This window comes from Rutidosis leptorrhynchoides, chromosome 5 (genome assembly GCF_046630445.1).
Source record: "Rutidosis leptorrhynchoides isolate AG116_Rl617_1_P2 chromosome 5, CSIRO_AGI_Rlap_v1, whole genome shotgun sequence".
Classification (NCBI taxonomy): Eukaryota; Viridiplantae; Streptophyta; class Magnoliopsida; order Asterales; family Asteraceae; genus Rutidosis; species Rutidosis leptorrhynchoides.
Genome location: NC_092337.1, coordinates 446,223,484 through 446,251,001, shown reverse-complemented (window position 1 = coordinate 446,251,001; position 27,518 = coordinate 446,223,484). Strand labels below are relative to the sequence as shown.

Here is a 27,518-nt window from a genome sequence, read left to right as displayed (position 1 = left end):
TTTTTTGGCAAAATATGGAGGTTTTCGAGCAAAATATAGAGTTTTTTTAGTAAAATTTGGAGGGTTTTGGAGCAAAATATGAAAATTTTGGGGCAAAATATGAATGGTTTGGGCCCAAAAAAATCGGCCGGAGGCAAAATCGAAAAAATTTGCACTAAAAATTGCAAATTCACTGCCCCTTCACAAGTCCGCCCCTGATAAGCACTATAATAAAAATTCATGATTACTCATTTTTAAAAACAATTTGTTTCGATTTTTCAAAATTCATTTAATTAATCGGTTAATAAGTCAAAATCGAATTTGTTGATCAACATCGGTTAAATTTAAATTTGGTCAACATTTTAACATGAATTTTAACTAGAGTTTTTTTTTAACAAAATGAACAATTTAAACAATTTCATTGAAGTTTTTGTATATGTTTATGCTTATGTTTTGATTTATGTTTATGCTTATGGTTTTCTTCTATATATTTATACATATAATTTGAAAATTTTAATTAGATGTATAAAAATTACAATCTGATTAATTCTCAATTATTCGCCAAATTGTTAATCGCCAAATTGTTGACTACTTTTTCCAAGCCCCGACCGCTTACGTCCAAAATAATGAGTTTTGCAACGTTGTCTATAAACCTTAGTTTACTTACAAAGTTATATATTCTTCATCTCAAAAATATTTTCTTCTACAAATTTATGTAAAATTAAAGATAACTTTGTCAAATATGACTACGTACATATTTTCTTATAACAAATGTTAATGATGATAGCGTGATGGGGTATGATGTGGGGTTTTGTACGGTATAGGCGTATATTACTGATGTGACAATTTTGATAGTGTGATAGTGTGATGTAGTTTGTAATAGTGATGAAGTGTGATACAGTGTAGGTTTCTTTAATTTTATTTTATTTCATTTTTCTTTGAGTTATATTATTATTTACTAAGTTAATTTATTTAAATTAATATAAATTACATTCTATGTATGTATATCCATTGTTTAAAATTTATTAAATCATATGCTCATTGACTAAAAAGATGTTTTGAATTTAGTTTTAAGTGAGTTTATTTATATTTAATATTTTTATTGACTATAATATAAATAATGCATTCTATTTGTAAACTTATATATAGTTCAGGAACTAAAAATGAAAAAGTATTAACTGCATTGTCATCTTCAACTCTTCGTCTTGGTTGTTCACAACAACCCTAAACAATAAACTAGCATCGGCAGTTGAAAATTATCAATCACTTTCATCACAAATTAAAAAAATACAATTGTGACTTCCATTATGGCTTCATTTGATTTGCTGAAGACTGCAACACGCTAATAATTCTTCTTGTGATCTTCATCACGCCACCGAAATTTCTAACCATCACGCCACGTTATTGGCGTTATGGTGGCCGGATAGTGGAAAAATCGGTGATGCTGTCAGAATTAAAAATGGTCATAGTTTGACATTAGTGTTATGATTTAAGACCCAAACAAGAACATGTGATTGTGATATCGTCAATCACAAACAACCCACAAAAGACAAACGCATAACTAAAGCAAAAAAAAAACTATAAATAAACGACACATGATTTAACATGGTTATATCTCAACTCCAAAACACGAAGAATGGTTTAGTCCAAGGGCACAAACCAGAGATTTTTCACTATTAATTTCGTGCACACATGTTAGGGTTACAATAGGGTGTTTATATAGGCAAATCTAAACAAGGATTTAAAGAGCAAGAAAACGCTTTTTTTCTCGTCAGGCTCCCGAATAGGCTTAAGCCGGGCCGCGGCAGGAGGAGCCGCGCCGTGGCTTAAAGCATGATTTCGAAACTGACAGCATTGCAACCTTCGAACATCAATCCAAGTGTTGAGCCATGACGCGCCTTAACACTAAAAGACACTTTTCTTGTTGTTTTGATATCCTTCACACATCCAACAATCTCCCACTTGAAGGATGATCTAAACACAACCCATTTTATCAACCCATACCAGATCACCTGTCTCGACTTTATTGAACCTACCCATCTATACCGACAAGAAAGCTTCTTAGGATACGCACATTCCAACTATTCGAGCTGGCAGCTTTCGATAAAGAGCACTTCAACTACACTCGCCCAAACGTAATCAACTTCACCTGTCAATTGTGAACACCCACAACAACTCTAGATTACCCGATTATGGAACTCCATTTGAACACCGCCGAATAAACACCCGGGACACGCCGCACTTTCACGCCAAAGGAAGGAAGACTTTCGACACTCAAACACCTGAGTAATAATCTAATTTTCATTGCTAGCTTGGGTCATCTCTCGATTTCTGCACCACCTTTTTTTACACGAAGATCATCTTCATACGCCAGAAGACCAATTGAAGTATGCGACTCTTCAATTATAGAATTCTTCATAAGACTACATCGCTTCACCGATCACTCTAGACATGTCCAATCCCGAACACAAATGTCAATGATCACCCTCGTACAGGATTTCACCGTCTATCTATGACTTTCCTTCTCAGCAATCAAAAAATCCAACAGCATAGACTCTTCATCAAGGGTCCAGTGAGAACGCAGTCACAACCTCGAAATCTACTAACTTTTCAACTTTTTGCTTTTTCGCTAGTACACTGACCTCCTCATAGCTATAAATTTCATAAACCCATATTCTCATCCCAAACACGCTCTCACTGTAGAAGTAAGAAATAAAACCGCGGCTACTCGAGAAGAAACTTGGTTCGTACCATTAGTCAGTCACAAATTTCTTTGCCATTAGAGAGTAAAACAAGTACTCGAAGCCCTAGGGTTACCCAGAATAATCACACTAATATTGGAGACAACGTCGCATAATCATCTCCACAACTCCACTAGTCGACTAACTCCAACTAGCTCGATTACTTCTGTCGGTTACTAACTCACACCAAGTTCCCGATACCCTCAAGGATCCTAGAAAGCTCAAGTTTCGGGAATTACAAGATTATCCGCCCCACTTCTATCACCTAAAGACTCCTAATTGATCACCCTCGAAGAAAACCGCTCCTTTTGTTGAAACATCAACCAAACCCGAACAACCGTCGAACGCGTTCTATCCGACACCTTTCGACAACCAATTTCCTTAGTGAATAGGAATTCTAATCTGTCCGCATATTCCATAAACCCTGGAATATTGACCAAACACCATTGGTCATCCCGTTTCCAAACCGCAAGTACCAAACTTTCCCGATACTCCCACTATCGACTTTTAACCCGATGCATCTTGTTCGTTACAACAACCGCTCTAAACCGAGAGAAAAATCAACCTCCTGAGCTTCCACAACAAACCCACATCTCTGGAAATATAGCTTGTATCGCTTGAAGTTTCACGAGACAAAACCGTCTCGCACTCGTGTCTTCAAACCCGAAATATTCATCCTGAAAACTGCCCCAGATTCGAAAAATCGTATCTCAAAAAATCCAATGGTCGATCGGCCTCAAAATGTTACAGCAGCTGGATCAATACGTCTTTTACTTACAGTAAAATTTTCAAGGCGATCCAACGGTTAACGAACCCGCTATGAATTTTATTGTGCAGTTGCGCATGAATATCCGAATTTTGCTCGATCGTTCCTTCGTACTGGATAACGAGGAACGAGAACCCGACCCGTCACCCGGATCTTTCAGAAAATCTCTCCGTGTATCTTCTGCAACAAAACCCTATCGAACCGACCCCGTAGACTCCGTAACCCTTCGCGAGTAAATCACCGTCATAATTCCGTCGCGCGCACCGTTACATCATAACCTGCCAGGATCAGACCAATCCTGGTGTGATCAACTTTCTGGATACATAGACATACCCTAAGTTCACCGCAATCAACTAAGTCTCCAGATCTCGACACAAGTTGCAAGACACACAACCCTGTCGTTTGATTTAACTTTGATGAAAAAACCGAATCATCAACCATATCGAACACCTTGCTTTTAAAATCGTCATCGTGCTCATACGCGAACCTTAAGCTCTATATAACTTGTTAGGATTTAGGACCCAAACAAGAACATGTGATTGTGGTATCGTCAATCACAAACAATTCACGAACGACAAACGAATAATTAAAGCAAAAACGATAAATAAACTACACATGATTTAACGTGGTTATATCTCAACTCCAAAATACGGAGAAGGGTTTAGTCCACGAGCGCAAACCAGAGATTTTTCACTATTAATTTCGTGCACACATGTTAGGGTTACAATAGGGTGTTTATATAGGCAAATATAAACAAGGAAAAACTTAAAGAGCAAAAAAACGTGTTTTTCCTCGTCAGGCTTCCGGATAGGCTTAAGCCGCGCTGCGGCAGGAGCAGCAGCGCTGTGACTTAAAGCATGATTTTGAAACTGAGAGCATTGCAACCCTCAAACCTCGATCAATCCAAGTGTTGAGCCATGACGCGCCTTAACACTAAAACACATTTTTCTTGTTATTTTGATATCTTTCACACATCCAACAATTAGTTGTTTAAAGAAAGTTGTTAAATATTGGCTTGAAAGCATATGTTCATTTATGTATTATTAAGTACGGTGAGTTTTTTTTAACAAGGTAGTAGGCCTTAATTACAAAAGTAAATTACGTGAGTAACTGTAGTAAATAAATACCAATAAGAAAATGTATATTCAATTTAACTGCAACCAAGATATTTTAACAACCAATTTTTATATTTTATTTATTATTATTATTATTATTATTATTAATTATTATTATTATTATTATTATTATTATTATTATTTATTGTATAAAAAAAAGTAAAGAAAAAAAAGGTACGCAGCAGGATCCTATAAAATAGCATGCTGGGGATACCACTTCCGTCTTCACTGCACCTTTCAATATTTCATCATCCTGCTCTTCACAAGATAAACCCTCACCACTACTCTCTCTTTCTATCTCTAAAATTTAAACAAAAACATAAAAACCCACCGGAAAATATAAACAATTTATTCCTTGATTCCTTTTTCCGGCACCAAAAAGAAGTTTTTAATTTTTCCTTCTTTTTTTGCACCTTTATTTTTCCCCTTTAATCTTCTCTCTCGCACGCACGAGTATTCCCAAAAACCCTTTAATTTTTATTCTCCTTCTATCGTTTCAGAATCCCCTTTTTTCATTTCATATAAATCAATGCCACTCCCTTAAAAAAACATTATATCATTCATCACATTCTATACAAATATTTCTTAAAATGGAGTCTGTTAAAATCACCCAACACAAAACCCACACAACAATGCTCCAAAAATCAGATCAAACAAACGCCGTTAGTAAAGTCGTCAGAATCACCGTCACCGACGAGTACGCCACCGATAGTTCCGGCGACGAAAGTGAAATGTTTACTTTTCGGAAACGAGTGAAGAAATTTGTTAACGAAGTTACGATTAATGCGTGCTGTGATAACGAAGTTTCCGTTAACAGTAACGGCGTTCGTAAAGGAAAGAGTCGGAGGAAAAATGTGGAGGTAAAAAGTGATAAGAAAAAGTTGAAAGTTACTACGGGTAAAAAGTTTAGAGGTGTACGGCAACGACCATGGGGAAAATGGGCTGCAGAGATAAGAGACCCGACCCGACGGGTTCGGTTATGGTTGGGGACATACGATACAGCAGAAGAAGCTGCAATGGTGTATGATCACGCGGCTATTCAGTTGCGTGGACCTGACGCGCTTACAAATTTCACCGTTCCACCGCCGGAAACTGTAACAAAACCGTTGTCGGATGATTCCAGTTACAACTCAGGGGAAGAGTCGCAAACGAACAATAAATTATCGTCCCCGAAATCTGTTCTACGTTTTTCGTCTTCTTCAAATGACGAGTTTGTTGCCGAGTCAGCCGAGTCAAGTAAGCATACTCCTGTACACGACGTCGTTTGTGACCGTTCTGAAGTTACGGCAACTAACGCGACAGGCTTTTCGGATTTTCAACCGTTTGAAGACCATTTTACATCTGGTGACTTGTTTGATTTTCCGGATTTCGTACCGGATGTCTACGACCCGATAACGTTCTCGGATACGGGTTTTCAAGGATCCGTCTCGGCTGATATGTTTCTTGGATGTGGTAATGATTTCGGTTTCGGATCTTCACCTTGGCCCGCAGATGACTACCTGCTACAAGACTTTGGTGATATATTCGGGTCGGATCCTCTTGTTGCTTTATAAAGTACGGGGTCCGAGTCATTTGCTGATTATTAGGTCTATTACTATTAGTATTTTTGTAGGGAGATATAATTATTTTATTTTAAGGTTTAATTAGTTTTTTATTATGTATAAAATCTAAATATTTGGTGAAGTGAAGAACTCCGTTATTACGTTAAAATTAACGGATGAATTTTAAACTTTGAGATGATAATATGTAACGGCGTTAACTTAAGCCATTATGTAATGCAAGGCACGTGGTAGACCACGTGACCGGCAAATGTTAACTACTATGAATTAATTAGGTGAAGAAATGAAATGGAATGAATGCTACATGTTTTATCATGCATCATATTTTAGCTACGTCTATTGAATGCCTTGAGTTTTGTATCATATTTATTGCATGTGGTACATAACACTTTTTCTCCTAGGTGCCACTTTAATTACTTATGTAGTATTGAGACAGACAATATACATTTAAGCGAATTCACATTGTGTATTGATGTATTGTTGAAATCGACTCCGATAGTATTGAAAGCATAAGGTTTTCCCTGCTAAGCATCGAAATGGGCCGATGACTTAATGAGATTCAAATTCAAAACTTCGAGTGGATATCACGATGTATTGAAAAGGTACTTATTGAATGGCATTGCTTGTTCACTTGTCCGAATATGTATGCTTCAGTTGCCGGATGAGTTGGTGTCCTGGCCGTCTCCTCAACAGTTTCTATTGATTCATTCTGTTTACGCTACTTTTTGGGCCAGCTTTTATTTTGTTGTATGCATGATCTTCTCATGCTTTCTCATAAAAATTGTAACTTTTTTTTTTAAGGCAAATCCACACACACTTTGTTTGGAAATTACGGCCTCACTAATTCTCAACAAACGCCCAATGAAAAATAGTAAAGAAATAAGAACAATACACAACACAAGATTTAACGTGGAAACTCCAAAACGGGAGAAAAACCATCGGCCCCCAAAAGGAGAAATACACTATATCACAAATTGTTACAATGATATAGACGACTCTCTTAAGCCAACTACACTCTCCAAAATATTTAACTAATACTACTCTCAAACAAGGGTAAGAAAGAAAGAAATAATCAAATACTTAAAGTGTATTGATTGGTGCAATTTGGAATGAAGACTTAACCCCTCTTTTATAACCAAGCAAGTCCCCTCCAACTTTTTCCTCCCACCTATGTGGGATAACATCCTTCACAAATACTATGCAACCATATCCAATTTTTCTTACCAAAACTATATCCAACACACTTAATACGATTATTTACAATAATTCACGAAATATGTTCACGACGGGACTTGAACCCTCAACCTCTTGGTTAAAAAGGTCATCATGATACCGTCAGATCAATGACGCTTTGGTAAATTGTAACTTTATTATTTGATAATGAAGTTCATTTTGCCTTTTTTTTTTTTTAGAAAATAGATATTATATTTGAAATCAACTCGATTTAAGCTAAGTGTTGATCAAGCTACTCAATATACATAGTTTGGCCACAATCTAGCTCTTATACTTTTAAGTTCGTATGTATAATGAAGAAGAATCATTATTGAATTCAAGAGCCTAGTCGAACTCTTAAGCTTAAAAAAAAAAAAAAAAAAAAAAAAAAAAAAAAGTCGAGATCGTGTTTGGTAACTTTAATTAGAACATTTCAGGGGCAGAGCATTAGCATGATTATTGATTAAGGGAGGTTGCTTCACTTGAAAAAAAAAAAAAAAAAAAATTACAATCTTGAGCAATTACTTTTTTTTTTTTTAACGAAAAGAGTGATATCGAATTATTAATAACTTGGCTCCTTCATCATTTGGCTCTATTAATCGAGCAACATCAAGTGTCGATTTTTTGACGGCTTAACTGTCACTTAGAGTCTAAATTGAACTTAATGCAAGTTTAAAACTCATGGAAATTTGATTATACTATTTTCACGGCGTCTCACATTTTTTTAACCTACTTACTGGTCAGATGTCCATTCGAAAGCAAAATCTCTCTATCCATAGAACATTGAGAGGGAGAACTTTCTCTCCTCTTAGGGTGTTTCATTCCAGATAGAGAAATAATTTCTCTTTATTCTAGGATAGGGGAAATATTGCCTACATCTTACCTCCCCATACTCCACTGTGACAACCCGTAAATTTCCGGCAATATTTAAACAAAAATCTTTATATGATTTCATTTAACCTCGACTAATTCCGACAATTCACGAACAATTATTTGTAAATAATTACGCATTAATTTGATATATTAATATTATTATTATTAATATCCTTTTTAAACAAGATATCAATAATTAATATCTTTATTATCAGTATTGTTATTATGAATAAAAAAAATATTGACAAATATTCTTGGAAAAGTAGTAAATCAATTTGTTTATTTAAAAATATATATATATATATATATATATAAAATCCTTAAAATAAATGATTTTTTTAATAAAATAAATAAATAAATTACTTTTTAATTAAAAATTATAATGGAAAACTACTTTTATTATTTTATTTTGTGCATTATCCCATGACCTAACATTTAATACTTTTGAATTTTAAAATCCCATTAAAAATTAAAATATTTCTTTTTCTTTTAATTATTTTGTTCTTTTTAACTAATTTTTTCAAGTATAAATAGCCCTCATTTCTCATTCAAACTCACACCAAAATTTCTCTCATTCTCTCTTTGAAGAATTACTACTAGTAAGTATTCTTTTCTTACTTTTTACTTTTTACTTTTTACTATTTACTTCGGTTTATTATTTTTTACCGAAACATGTAAATAATGTTATAAATTATATGCAATTAAAATAAAAATAAATAACATGTTATAATTAGTAATATATGTTACTAAAAATTATAAAAGTATTTTTATGAATTACTATATAGGAGTTATAATTAAAATCGAATTAATGAATATATATGTATATACGCACCTAACGTGAAGGTTATAATTAAAGATAGCATACAATGACTACAAACATCACCGCTACTTGTGGCCTAGAGTGATCCTTGTTACCATTATGGGACGCTTGTGGATCTCGAATGCCAAGACTTAGATTCTGGTCAAGAGATCCTGGGCCGCTCGGTAACAATAGATCATTCGAGTGACTTGCATGTTAGCGACGAAGTTTGGGCGAGATTGTACAACAACTTTGTTAAGAATTATAACCCGAACATTCTTAAACTAGAAACTTACTATAAGTGGAAGTTTTTCATAAATAGTAGGTTTCCAAAAATAGAAACTTTTGAGAAATAGGAAATTTCTCGAAAACCGTCACTGTCAATATAGTTGCTATATTAATAAACATACTTTATGTCAAGTTAGACATTAACTAATCAAACGTTATACCTCAAGGTTGATATCCAGATCACTTACTTGCTTTACTTTCCTTCTTGCGTGGAATACTTCAACTGCTATTTAATGTGAGTTTTCATAGCTCCCTTTTTATCTATATTTTTGGGCTGAGAATACATGCGCAACTTTTATAACTGTTTTACACGTATCAACTATTAAACTGTGATATGTTGGGCTATGACCAGCAAGTCCCCAACCGACAAGTATAAACGATAACTTGTTACGGGGCAAACTTGAAAGTCTAGTCTAAATACAAGTACCAACTATTAAACTGTGATATGTTGGGCTATGACCAGCAAGTCCCCAACCGACAAGTATAAACGATAACTTGTTACGGGGCAAACTTGAAAGTCTAGTCTAAATATCAGTACCAACTGTTAAAACTATGCTATACCCGGCTATGTCCGACTAAGTCCATACAGTGATATTTTTAATTGCTGCGGCATTCTTAATTATTGGGGATAGGCCTATCGGAAGTAACGTCCCCGATACATTTGACTAAGTCTTTGTATTACTTGATAATGAAATTAAACGACAAGGACAGAACAACTTGTCACGGGGCAAACAACGTTTAGTCTAAATATCACGCACTGGCATAACTTTTGGATCTTGCGAGATATACTTTACAAACTAAATCTTGTGGTCTAACACTATTACTGAAATCATTATTTATGACAAACCTATGAACTCACTCAACCTAGTGTTGACTTTTTAAGCATGTTTATTCTCATGTACTTAAATATTGCTTCCGCTGTATATCTGCTGTTTTGATGATGATTGCTTGCCATGCTTGGAGTCTTCATTACATATCATACCAATTAAAGACATTTAATGCATTGTTCATTAAATACAATGTAATCTATTTATCTTCCGCTGCAAAACTCAATAAAACGTCTCATATAGAGTCGTTCTCGTTTATACAACTGTGATTTGATATATTTAGTGACGTTATCCTCCCAGGACCTATCTGGAGGACGTCACAGATTGGTATCAGAGCAGGTTGTTGTAGAGAACCAGGATTGCATTTTATGTGTGCCTTATACAATTATGTACCTTAGCAATGTAGGACTACAACTTTCCCTGACCATAGTTCCTTTAATTGTTGTCTTTAACTGTTAAATGCTACCCTATACTTTAGAAACTTTACTTATCTTAGAATGCCAAGCCAATCTAAGAACTCTGCTCACTTTCCTAAGTACTATCAAATCCCGCCATCACATTTAAATACGACACCATGATTTCTGAAATTATCGACATTCCTTGTCATTTATCATGGTTTTTGTGTATTACATACATATTACATGAAATGTTAACCATGATTCTTGAAATCTCTACTATTCATATTCATTACTTTCAAAATCTTTGATTTCTCGTTATTTTTTATCATTGAATTTTCTTGACGGGTGACGTCTACGAAACTCTAGAATGGAAGGGTTTGGATTACCGATTTAAAAGATCCTATAGCTCAAGCCCCTAACGTTTTTTGTTGTTTATTTTGAGAGAAAACGAGAAGATCGGATTAAAATGTCTTTAATCGAAAGTTTATCTGATTACATATTTATCATTTTAATCTCGACACGTCATACCGCCATTATTACATAAATGGAGTATAGACAAATCATATCTTATCATATCTATCCCGATAGACTTTGTCTAACGCTTTTCCTAAATTCCCTCCGTAAATTACGGAAACCTTTTTGCTATATATATATGTATTCAAGGAGACGAATATATCATTTAATATTCAACACCCATTTTAAATCAAACCCTTATTCCAAACACATAATATGGATTTCTCACCTGATTCCTCACGTTCCTCTAGCTCCGAAGATAGCGTAACGGGAGCACACCCACCGATCAATTACCGTGATTTCTTCAGAAAATGGGGATGGGTTCACGAAATACTCACCCTATGGAGAAATGAAGAAGGTACTCCTTATCACGAGCCAAACTTACCACCAAATGTTGGAGTACTCGATCCGCTTACGGTGAACCTGTTCGCAATACCGTTTTCACTCTTTTCGCAAGGATTTTCCGCCTCGAAGGTCGTCTCACCGTAGTCAAAGACAGTATTCGTCCCCTACTCCCAAATTCTAATCAGATGGAGTTATTAGAAGAAGTTAGAAGACTTCGAACTAAATATCAAGAATTGACAAACCTTACGGAGAAATGGGTAGAACAAATCCATAGACTCGAGCGTAAAGTAGAAACCCCGGAGGAAACAGTGCACGATTTGGAAGCTAGGCTCACACCAACTACCCAAATACCACAAGCAACACCAGCAACATAACCAGAACCATCAGTACCACCAAGATCACCAACATCATCAACACCACAAGCAATACCAACAGCAACCGCAACACCACCAGCAGTATCGTCAACATCACCAGCACCGACGGCACTACCATAATCAGCAACAGCCTCAACAGTACTGCCAACATCATCAACACAGCAAGCATTATAAGCGCCAGCAGTTGCATCAGTATCAGCAACAGCATCAGCACCATCAGCTTCATCAACAACAACATCCGCATCACAAGCCTCAACATCACAGTCTATGTCACGAGCATCAACATCAAACGCACCATAGATACCAAGGAATACCAGTAACAACAAACGAAGAAGTATTGATTCATAACTACATTGAAGAAATACTCTGCAGAGAATATGTAGTTTCTAAAAGTTTTTGGAGATTATTTATTCTTGTTCCAACCTCAAATCAAATGAGTTTAATATTATATTAACTCATTAAATCCATGATTACATCTGAAGGAAAATATATATGTACGTATATTATCATAAAGATTGTAATTAAATATTCTGTTGTACAAACTGTTGATGGTGAAAATATTTTAACGGGTAGGTAATACCCGAGAAATATTTATATCTCACATTAATATGTTACATTGTACATTCTTCAAAATTCTTGAAAACACCTTAGAACTATAACCAACGATTCAGATTCATTAACCCTAATAATGCTGATGAAGCAGCAAAGGCCGTAGATGGTCTTAATGACCAGAAGCTTGATAATAAAGAATTGTGCATTGGAAAAGCTCAAAAGAAAATCTGGTATTGAAAGACGGATTGAGCAAAACATGAAGGAAGCTGTGGACAAATCTCAAGGACTAAACCTGTATTCAAAGAATCTAGATGATTCAGTATCTGTTGAAATCATTAGCAATTACCCTGCTCCTTACTTATCTTAAATCCTTACAGAAGAACTTTCCTCATTATCATTTGATCTTAGAAAATTCTAAGATATCATCGTATCTTTCGTCATAAATATCCTCGATGTTTCTGAAGATATCTTCATAACTATTCTTGTCCGCAATAAATTATCTCTTTGCGTTACATAATAAAGGAAACTGTTTTAGTTTCTATATTACGTAAAATTCAAGTTTAAATTATAAATGTTTTGAAGAAGTGTTGGGAATTGAAGCATGAGTTAGTATAATATAATGACGTCAGGCCAACGTGATTATATTACAGTAAGTCATGCTAAATTTTTAATGGAAGATGATGATTCATAGACTTATTAATCATCATTTGCCATATTACACGACTCTTACATTCTACTTAATCTCTGAACATATCAAGAACATATATTCTTGATAGTTCTATCCTCAGTAATTCTTGTAATATAACAAATCAAATCATGATATTACGTTCCTTCCTGCTTAGAACATTATGTTTATTCGAAACTTCATACCTACAAATTCTGGACCATTACTCGCTTTACTTAGAGTCGAGAGGAGAATAAAAAGGCAAAGAGCTTCTACAAATAAGGGAAAATATAAAGCCAGATAACAATACCGAAATTACAAACCGTGTATATCAATGCATATAGCAATATAAAGACACGGGAGAACTAAAAACACGATAAATCCTAGAGCATAATAGAAGTAAACACACTCCTCTGGTGGGAGTTGGAAAAGAAGGAAGATTGTGGCGATAACCAATATAAGGTTAAGAACAAGAACTGGATTGAGCATATTAAGAAATCTTTTGGAAGTATGAATTGAGGAAGAAAGTACAGAAGTGATGAAGATAATGAAACGGGAGAAGCTAATTTATAGCGAAACTCTAGACACAGCAATCGAGACAATTCACCGCATTTAATTAAAGAAAATCCTAATTTTCTTAATTACCGGAGAATCAAATCTTATAAAGATTATGAAGATTTCTTTAAATCCCTTGAATTCCGGAAATCAACTTTAACCATATCAAAAGTTAAGGTGAACATTTAATTTTCTCATTTCACTCTTTTGTGATAGTTTCATTTATACTCTTTCTATAATCAAATCGTTTTATACATATTATTTAATGTCGATAAAACTCTATTTTTCAACTCATATTCATCATTCTTGTTGTAAAGAATGACGATCTCTATCAAATTTCATGATTATGATTTTCATGAACTCCTCTCTATTTTGTCTACCCTAATATTGTGGCATAAACGCTCAAGGTTTAAATAAGCTCACTATTATTCATCACACATTTCATGTATATTGAAATGCTTGTATAACGTCATCATCTCTTTCTGAGGAAAACCTAATCAATGACACTCTTGTCAAATCCTTTAGATAACCTCTGCATTAATAATAAAATACACTTCGTAGAATTTATGGATCGTAAGATTTAAACGCTAGAAACAAAACAATATCCTATTAGTTGGAATTCACGAAAGGCCCCGAGCATACCTGGGAACGTGAAGACCAAATAAAACAAAAATATCATCACCTGTTTACAAACAACGTCGACTGATGGCAACAGCTAAATTTCGGGACGAAATTTCTATTAACAGGGGGATACTGTGACAACCCGTAAATTTCCGGCAAAATTTAAACAAAAATCTTTATATGATTTCATTTAACCTCGACTAATTCCGACGATTCACGAACAATTATTTGTAAATAATTACGCATTAATTTGATATATTAATATTATTATTATTAATATCCTTTTTAAACAAGATATCAATAATTAATATCTTTATTATCAGTATTGTTATTATGAATTAAAAAAAAATATTGACAAATATTCTTGGAAAAGTAGTAAATTAATTTGTTTATTTAAAAAATATATATATATAAAAAATCCTTAAAATAAATGATTTTTTTTAATAAAATAAATAAATAAATAAATAAATTACTTTTTAATTAAAAATTATAATGGAAAACTACTTTTATTATTTTATTTTGTGCATTATCCCATAACCTAACATTTAATACTTTTGAATTTTAAAATCCCATTAAAAATTAAAATATTTCTTTTTCTTTTAATTATTTTATTCTTTTTACCTAATTTTTTCAAGTATAAATACCCCTCATTTCTCATTCAAACTCACACCAAAATTTCTCTCATTCTCTCTTTGAAGAATTACTACTAGTAAGTATTCTTTTCTTACTTTTTACTTTATACTTTTTACTTTTTACTATTTACTTCGGTTTATTATTTTTTTACCAAAACATGTAAATAATGTTATAAATTATATGCAATTAAAATAAAAATAAATAACATGTTATAATTAGTAATATATGTTACTAAAAATTATAAAAGTATTTTTATGAATTAATATATAGGAGTTATAATTAAAATCGAATTAATGAATATATATGTATATACGCACCTAACGTGAAGGTTATAATTAAAGATAGCATACAAAGACTACAAATATCACCGCTACTTGTGTCCTAGGGTGATCCTTGTTACCATTATGGGACGCTTGTGGATCTCGAATGCCAAGACTTAGATTCTGGTCAAGAGATCCTGGGCCGCTCGGTAACAATAGATCATTCGAGTGACTTGCATGTTAGCGACGAAGTTTGGGCGAGATTGTACAACAACTTTGTTAAGAATTATAACCCGAACATTCTTAAACTAGAAGCTTACTATAAGTGGAAGTTTTTCATAAATAGTAGGTTTCCAAAAATAGAAACTTTTGAGAAATAGGAAATTTTCTCGAAAACCGTCACTGTCAATATAGTTGCTATATTAATAAACATACTTTATGTCAAGTTAGACATTAACTAATCAAACGTTATACCTCAAGGTTGATATCCAGATCACTTACTTGCTTTACTTTCCTTCTTGCGTGGAATACTTCAACTGCTATTTAATGTGAGTTTTCATAGCTCCCTTTTTATCTATATTTTTGGGCTGAGAATACATGCGCAACTTTTATAACTGTTTTACACGTATCAACTATTAAACTGTGATATGTTGGGCTATGACCAGCAAGTCCCCAACCGACAAGTATAAACGATAACTTGTTAAGGGGCAAACTTGAAAGTCTAGTCTAAATACAAGTACCAACTATTAAACTATGATATGTTGGGCTATGACTAGCAAGTCCCCAACCGACAAGTATAAACGATAACTTGTTACGGGGCAAACTTGAAAGTCTAGTCTAAATATCAGTACCAACTGTTAAAACTATGCTATACCCGGCTATGTCTGACTAAGTCCCTACAGTGATATTTTTAATTGCTGCGGCATTCTTAATTATTGGGGATAGGCCTATCGGAAGTAACGTCCCCGATACATTTGACTAAGTCTTTGTATTACTTGATAATGAAATTAAACGACAAGGACAGAACAACTTGTCACGGGGCAAACAACGTTTAGTCTAAATATCACGCACTGGCATAACTTTTGGATCTTGCGAGATCTACTTTACAAACTAAATCTTGTGGTCTAACACTATTACTGAAATCATTATTTATAACAAACCTATGAACTCACTCAACCTAGTGTTGACTTTTTAAGCATGTTTATTCTCATGTACTTAAATATTGCTTCCGCTGTATATCTGCTGTTTTGATGATGATTGCTTGCCATGCTTGGAGTCTTCATTACATATCATACCAATTAAAGACATTTAATGCATTATTCATTAAATACAATGTAATCTATTTATCTTCCACTGCAAAACTCAATAAAACGTCTCATATAGAGTCGTTCTCGTTTATACAACTGTGATTTGATATATTTAGTGACGTTATCCTCCCAGGCCCTATCTGGAGGACGTCACACCCACTTATGAAAAGAACCTATTATAAAGAAAATACAACAGAAACGTCATTCAGTCATTCGTGTCCAAGCAAACATCAAGCCTAACACATATATGAATCACTCCGAATGACACAGAAGACCGGGATTGAAATCCCATACATACGATTGATGACTATAACACATCTTAAACGTAGTAGCCCATAAAAACACCTTAAGTTTCATTTTGACGAACGATAGAGGCCCAACAAGTGTAGTTGTCGTTAAAAATGAAGTCATCTCTTAATAACCAAATAGTCCAAAGAGTAGTCGAACCAATCAATCTCTAATATTTTCTTATCTCCAGTACCTATACCATAATACCAATCGGCCGAAAAACTCAAAATTAAACCCGGAATGATCCATCTAATATTCCACCCAGGGGCAGAAGTTATTGGAGACAAAAGGGGGGGTGGCTGCCCCCCTCATTTTTGAATTATTAATGTATATTTTATATTATTGAATGAAGATAAACATGTATTAATTAGATCAATTGGTTTACAGGGATGTTTCAAAGCTTGAGGGTGTGGGTTCGACTCCCATTCTAGTCATCTTTAAGTAAATTTTTTGTTCTAACTTTTTTTCTTACACTTTTTGCCCCCTAAACTTTTTTTCCAAGTTCCGCCCCTGAATCCACCATTGAAATAGGGCGGACCAAACTTTGAAAGTCCACAGGCAATGAAGAAGGAGGTGTTCAATTGTTTTCACCTCGGTTTCGCACCAAACACAAAAAGGCGAATGATTATGAGGGAGGATATGTCTCTGGATAAGAACATCTCTAGCCGGTATACTTTGTTTACAAGCTAACCAACGAAAAATTGAGACTTTTGACGAGACTCGATTGTTCCAAATTAATTTCTTCCAATTCGTATCTTGCAAGTTATCGGAAACCGCCATGATTCTAATCGCCTCGACCACACTAAACTCCCCGGTATTTGAAACTTAAGAATCTTTAATTGAGCCTCAACTTCAATCTTCATGGCATACAGTTTTGGGTATTACCTCTCTCTGTGATGCCCCGTACAAAACCATCGTGTACGAATCATCAACAGCAGGATCATTACAAGGTTAAGTACTATATGCGATTTCAAAAAGAGTTTGCATTCATAAATAAAGTGATATCTAAACCAACATCGAATGTTTTACAATCCAAAAGTATGCTTCGCTAAGTAGAAGCAAATAATAAGTGTATGTGACCACAATGGTCGTTACAAGTCATAGTTCAAAAGTATTAAAGTTTGAATGCAAGGTAAAGTAGTTCATGCGATGACAACTCTAAGCAGCGGGTGTCTACAGGACGACTAGTACACAGCGGAAACTAACCTCAAGCACCTGAGAAAAACATGCTTAAAAACGTTAACACAAAGGTTGGTGAGCTATAGTTTAAGTATAATAGTAAGTAAGGTAGGCCACGAGATTTCAGTGCTACAAAGAGCGTTTCAAAACAGTATGATAAAATATATGTTAACCGTGGGCACTTGGTAACTAACTTAACGTTTATACCCCCTGAAAGTACACTTGGCAAGTTCGTATGTCTACGAAGTATTAAACACTCGTTAAATGCTAGCGCTACTAGCCCGAGTGGGGATGTCAAACCCTATGGATCCATATCTAAGATTCGCGTTCACCGGTTCAAAAACCAATGAATAAACGTTACCGAGCTAAAGGGAATGTTTATGCCGTTGTATAACCCACACATATATAAGTTTAAGTACTCGTGCCTAGTATGTAAAACATAAAATCCGCATGTATTCTCAGTTCCCTAAATAAGTTAAAGTAAAAAGGGAATGCTATAACTCACAATGATAAAGTAGCGGTAAAAGTCGAGTCGGGAAAAGTATGCAAGTAATCAGTCCGAAAAGTCCAACGAGTCCTCAACCTAAGTCAAATAGTACTAAGTCAGTAAATTGTCTTAATAGGTTTAAAAGTATGTATTTAAGGTCATAAAGGTCATCATCATTCATCATCAAACAAAAGACGTAAAGTAGGTTTCGTTTATGAAAGTAGTTTAAAACAAAGGCTGATTTCGATCAGTCACCACGGCCTCTACCCTTACTGAATTAATGTGAGACCAGTGGCCATGGCTCTGTATATGAGTCCCTTAAGTGTGGTAAAATTTACAGAAGCAAACTCGTCTTCGTTTGACCGTGGCGACGGTCTAAGTGCGAGTAGGTCAGAAATTTCTGCACAACGTTAAAGGACATAGTGACGATCGGAGAGCCATAAATCCTAAACCGTAACTCGGATTAAGACGAGACCTATATGAAAATTTATCTTCTCGAAACGATATATTTGAAAATCAAGGTCTCAGTAGCCCAGGTCTATTGGTCTGTTACAGAAACAGTAGGACAGAGGGCTGTAAACAGAATACATGAAGTTAAAAGTGAGTTCCGGTGGTCTTGGTGCTTGATGTTCATCATGGTTCTCATCCTTGATGCATATAGCTTCAAGTGTACAACTCTTTGATGTGTTTGCATCATCTTGACCAAGATTTGACCATCATAACCTAAGTGTAAGTCTAAGACATGAAGCACAACTCACTTAAGATTTGTATGAAGTTTGATGAACCAAAGTTACATCAAAGTCTTAGATCTAACCCATACATGAACTTTAAAACTAATAATAAGTTACAAACTTGAAAGTAAACTTATGAAATCAAGATCTTAAGTTGTAGAACATAGTTCTTTAGTTTGATCTTGAAGATCCAAGACTCAAAAGTCTAGATCAAGCATAAGTATACAAAGTTATAATTAAAAAGTTTCATTTACATGTTCTTGAACTTTTAAAGTTACTTTTAGTTCAAGATTAATGAGATCAAAGTTAACTAGTAACATTTGACCAATCACAACCAACAAACAAGAAATTAAAGTGCATAAAATGAAGTGATAAACTAAGTAAACAAGTAAAAGGTTCATGGTTTGTTCATACTTTTAAAGATTCAACCAAGGTTTGATCTTTAAGTGAAGTAAACTTTAAGTTTACTTCAAGAACTACAAGTATGAGTTACAACACAAGAACTTCCTTTCTTTAAACAAGTATTGGAGATCATAAACTAGGAAGTTTATGTCTTGTATGTTCTTGTTATGAACAAGATAATTATGTAGAATGAAACTAGGTAGTTTGATTCTTGAAACTAATAAAGAACAATAACAACAACAATATGAAACAAGTAACAACAACAAACAAGAAATCAAACAAGCAAGTAACAAAAGATGATGATGATTATGGGGTGTAAGGTGGCGGTTTTAACAACAAAAAAAGAAAGAAAGAAAGTTCAAGTTACTTACAACTTGGAGAGAAAAGAGAGAAAGTGTTTGAAAGCAAGTAAGTGTGTGTGAGTAAATGAGAGGATACTAGTGAGTATGTAACACAAAAATGAAATAAAACTCTCCCATTCTCCCATGTAGGCCGACGGTTTTTGGGGGGAGGAGGGAGGAGAAAATAACACACTAGTTACATGCATGAAAGCCTTACAAAAGTTGGATAAAAGATGTATGTGCATGGGGATTGTGGGAACTAGATTCCAATTGTTAAAACTAACTAGTTACCTCACTAAAATGATACTTACACTTGAAGATATGGGCTAACTAAGTCCACTTAAAAGGTAGGGTGGGCTTGGAAGCCCAATATCATGAGTCCATTACACTAACAAAGCCCAAGTTCAAATAATTAATAAATTAATCCATTTAAAGCCCAAGTAACTAACTAATCACCATAGTTAATTAAAATGATTAATAAAATTAATCATGAATGTAAATAATACTTGAAAATATTATTCGTGCAAGTTTCGTGTGTCACAAAGACGTTTCGGGCATTTAAAGTCAAGTACGTTTAGTCATGGCATCATGTATATGTAATAACATACATTCGTTTAATCACACGTATTAATAATAATAATTATTAATAAATAAACGTTGGAAAATCCAGGGTCGTTACATTACCCACCTGTTAAAGAAAATTTCGTCCCGAAATTTAAGCTGAGGTAGATGGAGGAGTCGGGAAAAGGTGAGGATACTTTCGCATCATTTGATCCTCTCGCTCCCAAGTAAACTCAGGTCCTCGTTTGGCATTCCATCGCGCTCGGACGATCGGAATCTTGTTGCGTTTCAAAGTTTTGATCTCACGATCCATAATTTCAACAGGTTCCTCCACAAAGTGGAGTTTGTCATCAATTGTAAGTTCTTCCAGTGGTATGATAAGTTCAGGTGCAGCAAGACACTTCTTCAAGTTCGAAACGTGGAAGGTAGGATGAACTGAGCTCAATTGTGCTGGTAGATCCAAACGGTATGCAACGGGTCCAACACGTTCCAAGACTTCAAAAGGACCAATGTATCGCAAGTTTAACTTTCCGCGTTTTCCAAAGCGAATCACACCCTTCCAAGGTGCAACCTTCAACATAACACAGTCACCAACTTTGAATTCAAAGTCTTTACGTTTAAGATCAGCATAACTCTTTTGGCGATCACGGCAGTCTTAAGTCTAGCTTGAATCTGAGCAATCTTCTCCGTCATTTCGTGGACTACCTCGGGTCCGGTGATTTGCTTTTCGCCTACTTCGGCCCAACAAATAGGAGATCGGCACTTGCGGCCATACAACGCTTCAAAAGGTGCAGCATTAATGCTCGAGTGATAACTGTCGTTGTACGAGAATTCAGCTAATGGCAAATGTCTTTCCCAGGCCTTTTCAAAATCAATGACACATGCACGCAACATGTCTTCCAACATCTGAATCGTTCGTTCACTTTGTCCGTCAGTCTGAGGGTGATAAGCAGTACTCATGTCAAGACGAGTTCCCATGGCTTCTTGCAAAGAACGCCAAAATCTAGAGGCAAAACGGGGATCGCGATCTGAGATGATCGATAAAGGTACACCATGACGAGATACTACCTCTTTGATGTATAATTGAGCAAGTCTCTCCATTGTATCTGTTTCCTTCATCGCTAGAAAGTGTGCAGATTTGGTAAGGCGGTCAACAATAACCCAAATAGTATCGTATCCGCCCACCGTCTTTGGTAGCTTGGTGATGAAATCCATTGTGATCCTTTCCCACTTCCATTGTGGGATTTCTGGCTGTTGAAGTAACCCAGAAGGTCTCTGATGCTTGGCTTTAACCTTCGAGCAAGTCAAACACTTACCAACATAAGTCGCAACGTCCTTCTTAAGATTCGGCCACCAATAATGTTCTTTAAGGTCATGGTACATTTTGCCCGCTCCAGGATGAATCGAATATCTCGATTTGTGTGCTTCATCAAGTATAAGGTTCCGTAGATTTCCATAGAGAGGTACCCAAATTCTTCCGGCATAACATCGGAGTCCAGACTCCCTAACCTCGAATCGAGAGACAAGTATGTTCAAATGTTCGTGAGATATATTCTCCTCCTTGAGATCCTCATCTTGGGCTACTCTGATCTGGCTGTTGAGGTTCGAATGGATGGTGATGCTCAGAGCCCTAACACGAAGAGGTGTCGCCCTCTCCTTTCGGCTCGAAGCGTCAGCTACAACATTGGCCTTGCCAGGGTGATAACGGAGTTCACAATAGTAGTCATTGAGCATCTCAATCCATCGACGCTGTCTCATATTCAGTTGCTTCTGATCAAAGATGTGCTGGAGACTCTTGTGATCGGTGAAGATAGTGCTCTTAGTTTCATACAAATAGTGTCTCCACAATTTAAGCGCAAAGACAACGGCTCCAAGTTCAAGATCGTGAGTAGTGTAGTTCCGCTCGTGAATCTTCAGTTGGCGGGCGGCATAGGAAATAACCTTTGATCGTTGCATCAGTACACAACCAAAACCACTCTTCGATGCATCACAATAAACAACGAAATCGTCACTGCCTTCGGGAAGCGATAGAATAGGTGCGGAGGTTAACTTCTTCTTCAAAGTTTGGAATGCTGATTCGTGTGCGGGTTCCCAAATGAACTTCTTGCCCTTGTGAGTCAGCGCGGTCAAAGGACGCGCAATCAGAGAGAAACCTTCGATAAACCTTCGATAATAACCGGCGAGACCTAGGAATTGGCGAATATGCATTGGAGTAGTGGGGGTCTCCCACTTGCTGATGGCTTCAATCTTGGCGGGATCAACTTTGATACCCTGGTCGCTCACAACATGACCCAGAAATTGAACTTCCTTCAACCAAAATTCACACTTGGAGAATTTGGCGTAAAGTTGCTCTTGTCTCAAGAGTTCAAGTACTAGCCGGAGGTGTTGCTCATGTTCTTCTTCGATTTTGGAGTAGATGAGGATATCATCTATGAAGACGATAACAAACTTATCCAAGTACGGCTTGCAGACACGATTCATGAGATCCATGAACACGGCAGGTGCATTGGTTAATCCGAATGGCATCACGAGAAACTCATAATGACCATAACGAGTTCTAAATGCAGTTTTCATCACGTCACTTTCCTTCACCCTCAACTGGTGATAACCGGATCGTAAATCGATCTTTGAGTAAACGCTCGATCCTCGTAGTTGATCAAAAAGATCGTCAATTCGTGGAAGGGGATACCGATTCTTGATAGTCAATTTGTTGAGTTCACGGTAGTCGATACACATACGGAAGGATCCATCCTTCTTCTTCACAAACAACACAGGTGCGCCCCAAGGCGAGAAACTTGGTTGGATAAATCCACGTTCAAGTAGTTCTTGTAGTTGACTATGTAATTCTTGCATCTCGGAAGGTGCGAGTCTATAAGGTGCGCGAGCTACAGGTGCAGCTCCTGGTACTAAATCAATCTAAAACTCTACTGCTCTTTGCGGCGACAATCCAGGCAATTCCTCTGGGAAGACATCGAAAAATTCGTTCACAATTCGAACGTCATTCACGCTCTTCACCTCAGTTTCTACCGCTTTCACATGTGCTAGGACAGCAAAACGTCCCTTCTTCATAATCTTTTGCGCTTTCACGCAACTAATGAGGTTCAACTTCGAGGTACATCTTTCTCCATAGATAACCAGTGGTTCGCCATCTCCTTGTGGTATGCGAAGTGCTTTATCTCCACAAATAATATCAGCCTTTATCTTGGTCAACCAATCCATACCAACGATCACGTCAAAACTTCCCAGTTTGATAGGTATCAAATCAATTTCGAAATCTGCACCAGCTATGTTGATAATAGCTCCACGACTAATATGGTCAACCTTTTCAAGTTTTCCATTGGATACCTCGACAAGCATACTTTCTTTTAACGGGACTAATGACCAATTAATCTTATCGCAAAAATGTCTACATACATAACTTCTATCCGCACCAGTATCAAACAAGACAGAAGCTAAAAGATTGTTGATTTTGAATATACCTGTCACCAAGTCGGGATTCTCGCGTGCATCCCTTGCATTAACGTTGAAAGCTCTACCACGGGGTGGTCCGCCGTCTTTTCGCTTGTTTGGGCACGCATTTCTGAAATGGCCCGTCTGCCCGCATTCATAACACTTCTTCGGCCCGTTGGTGTTTGGCTTCCCATTCAAAGTGGTGACCTTGCAGTCTTTTCCAACATGCCCAGACCGTTGGCACTTCTCGCAGACAACATTGCAATACCCAGTGTGGTGTTTGTAACACCTCTTGCATTATGGTAAGGTTCCTTTGTAGTTCGGGTTTGAGTTGGTGTTGTTGTTGGGGTTGAGGTTTCCACCGTTGTTGTGCCTCTTGGCGGGGGTCTGGTCATAGGTTCTCCCCCTGTTGTTGTGGTGGTGGTTGTTGTTGTTGTTGTTGTTGTTGTTGTTGTTGTTATCCCACTTTCGCTTTTCGCTACTACCAGCTTCAAACTTAGCCTTCTCCGGCTCATCAATAATGATTTAGTTCATGAGAGTATGCGCCATGCGCATTGTTTCGGGAACATTCGGTGGTTTGGACGATGTGACGTTTCCTTTGATGGACTTAGGGAGTCCCCAGAAGTATCTCTCCATACGCTTGAATTCTGGGGTGACCATGGTCGGACACATCAGGGCTAGTTCCAAAAATCTCCTATTGTAACCATCAAGGTCTTTCCCAACGGCCTTTAACTGCATGAATTTCATCTCCATCTTTTGGATTTCGGTTCTTGGACAATACTCCTCAATCATAGCACATTTAAATGCTTCCCATGGCGTAGCATACGCCTCATCAATGCCTTGTGCCTGTGCCATTGTGTTCCACCACGTGAGCGCGCCATCAGATAGCGTGCAAGAAGCAAAATTTGGTTTTGCTGTCCTCCGAACAGTTGCTAACTCGGAATACTGATTCAAGTTTCTCGAACCATCTAGTGAGACCAACCGGTCCCTCGGTTCCACTGAAGTTGTGTGGTTTACAGCTCTGGAATTCCTTGTAAGTACACCCATTTCGAACGGGTGGGATAACTGGTGGTGGTGGCAGTGGAGCTTGGAGGTTTCTTTCTGCTAGGGCTGCGGCTACACGTTCTTGGATCATCTCTTCAATTTGAGCAGCAGTAGGTGTGGATCGACCGTTAGCCATGGTGTTCTAAACAAAAATTTTGACTCAAGTCAAAATCCAGTATGCAAGTAGTAATAATATAGTATATAGTAACCAACATGGAATCAAAACATCACATGTTATTAAATAACGAATCTAGGTACAAATACCACAGAATCATCGTACAGTAATGTAAATAGAACATCGTGCAAGAATTAAATAACGCGAAGTTCCATTCATTAATAATAATAATAAGTTTCATACATCTGAATAAGTCCGTACAATACATGAGTAATACAATAAACTACAACTAGATTACATAATGAAATCTAAATACAAAAGTCCTACGGTGAAGGTGGGTGTAGGATGTCTAAAACCTGAGCCAACTGCTCCTCGAGCTCAGTAACCCGAGCTCGGAGGATTCCCACCTCCCTAGTCAATTCCTCGACAGTGGGAGATGGTAGGGCAGGTAGTGCTGGTGGTGCAGGTGGTGCGGGTGGAGCGAATGGTGCTGGTGGTGCAGGTGGTGCGGGTGGAGCGGATGGTGCTGGTAGAGCGGGTGGTGCAGACCACACAAAATGGGGTGCAGACGTTCCGGCTCCAGAAATAGTCAGTACGTAACGAGGTGCCTTACGTATGAGTGGGTCGGCAGGGTACGGCACAAGCCGCTTATGGGCAGTAACCCTCCGACGCCGACCAAAAGCGTCAGTGAAAGCACGACCTCCATTCACCCCTGGAATGACGGTACCATCAGGACGGTACCGCTTCTTCGGCGGGGTAGAGGGTGGCTGAATAGGTATATCAGCAGGGTCCTCGTCGTCACCGGAGTCTGATGAAGAATCATCTGATGAAGAATCGGCGGATGATGAATCATCCGAATCATGTGGTGGTGACACGGGTGGATGAACTGGCAGTCCGAAGGCGGCCAACATCTCTCTGTGTCTGAATGGCGGAATCGGCACTAAACGTCCATCTGGAGCGCGTCGGCACGGCATGCGCATATGGTTACGGAATGGCCCTTCCCCGAACTCCGCGGGAATCACAACACCACCGATGCGGGGCTGTGACTCCGAGGGTCCGGGAGCAGACGGAGCTGGAATCTCCGTAGGGTCCACGTGTTCGTCAATAGTAGCCACTAGTGCAGGCGGCTGGCTGCTAGTCCCGGAAGATGAAGCGCCGGGGTCACTCGTGCGTATCGGGATCGGTGGATCGGCAACGGTGGTAGGTGGAGTAGCTGAAGAGTCTAAACTGCCCAAAACGATAGCAGGTGGAACATCCGACATCTGAACAAGGAAAAATAAATTTTCCATGTCAGTAACTCATAAAGCAAGCACGTATTAGGCCAACAGTTTAAATCATGTATAACAATAAGTAGCATGGCAATAATAACGAATCGTACAGAAGTAGCATGCAATCGAAAGCAAGTAATATCATACAGTAGTGAAATGATGTAATATCATACGACATATAGCAGTAAAAGTAAGCAGCAGCATGCAGTAAGTTCAGCGGAAACAAGTAAACAAGCAAGTTGTAGATTAGTCCTATTAGTGAATCCTACTCGGGTCGGTCTTAGACTCACTAATGCAACATAATTCCCTACAACCAATGCTCTGATACCAAATGTGATGCCCCGTACAAAACCATCGTGTACGAATCATCAACAGCAGGATCATTACAAGGTTAAGTACTATATGCGATTTCAAAAAGAGTTTGCATTCATAAATAAAGTGATGTCTAAACCAACATCGAATGTTTTACAATCCAAAAGCATGCTTTATCTAAGTAGAAGCAAATAATAAGTGTATGTGACCACAATGGTCGTTACAAGTCATAGTTCAAAAGTATTAAAGTTTGAATGCAATGTAAAGTAGTTCATGCGATGACAACTCTAAGCAGCGGGTGTCTACAGCACGACTAGTACACAGCGGAAGCTAACCTCAAGCACCTGAGAAAAACATGCTTAAAAACGTCAAAACAAAGGTTGGTGAGCTATAGTTTAAGTATAACAGTAAGTAAGGTAGGCCACGAGATTTCAGTGCTACAAAGAGCGTTTCAAAACAGTATGATAAAGTATATGTTAACCGTGGGCACTTGGTAACTAACTTAACGTTTATACCCCCTGAAAGTACACTTGGCAAGTGCGTATGTCTACGAAGTATTAAACACTCGTTAAATGCTAGCGCTACTAGCCCGAGTGGGGATGTCAAACCCTATGGATCCATATCTAAGATTCGCGTTCACCGGTTCAAAAACCAATGACTAAACGTTACCGAGCTAAAGGGAATGTTTATGCCGTTGTATAACCCACACATATATAAGTTTAAGTACTCGTGCCTAGTATGTAAAACATAAAATCCGCATGTATTCTCAGTTCCTAAAATAAGTTAAAGTAAAAAGGGAATGCTATAACTCACAATGATAAAGTAGCGGTAAAAGTCGAGTCGGGAAAAGTGTGCAAGTAATCGGTCCGAAAAGTCCAACGAGTCCTCAACCTAAGTCAAATAGTACTAAGTCAGTAAATCGTCTTAATAGGTTTAAAAGTATGTATTTAAGGTCATAA

At 37.0% G+C, this 27,518-nt stretch overlaps 1 protein-coding gene across 1 annotated transcript; it reads left to right on the top strand.

Moving 5' to 3' along the window:
- Positions 1-5,191: 5,191 nt before the first annotated feature.
- Positions 5,192-6,402, top strand: LOC139850133 (ethylene-responsive transcription factor CRF2-like). The gene has a single exon (XM_071839722.1). The coding sequence runs from the start codon at positions 5,192-5,194 to the stop codon at positions 6,152-6,154; it is 963 nt and encodes a 320-aa protein (XP_071695823.1). The 3' UTR covers positions 6,155-6,402.
- The last annotated feature ends 21,116 nt before the right edge of the window (positions 6,403-27,518 follow it).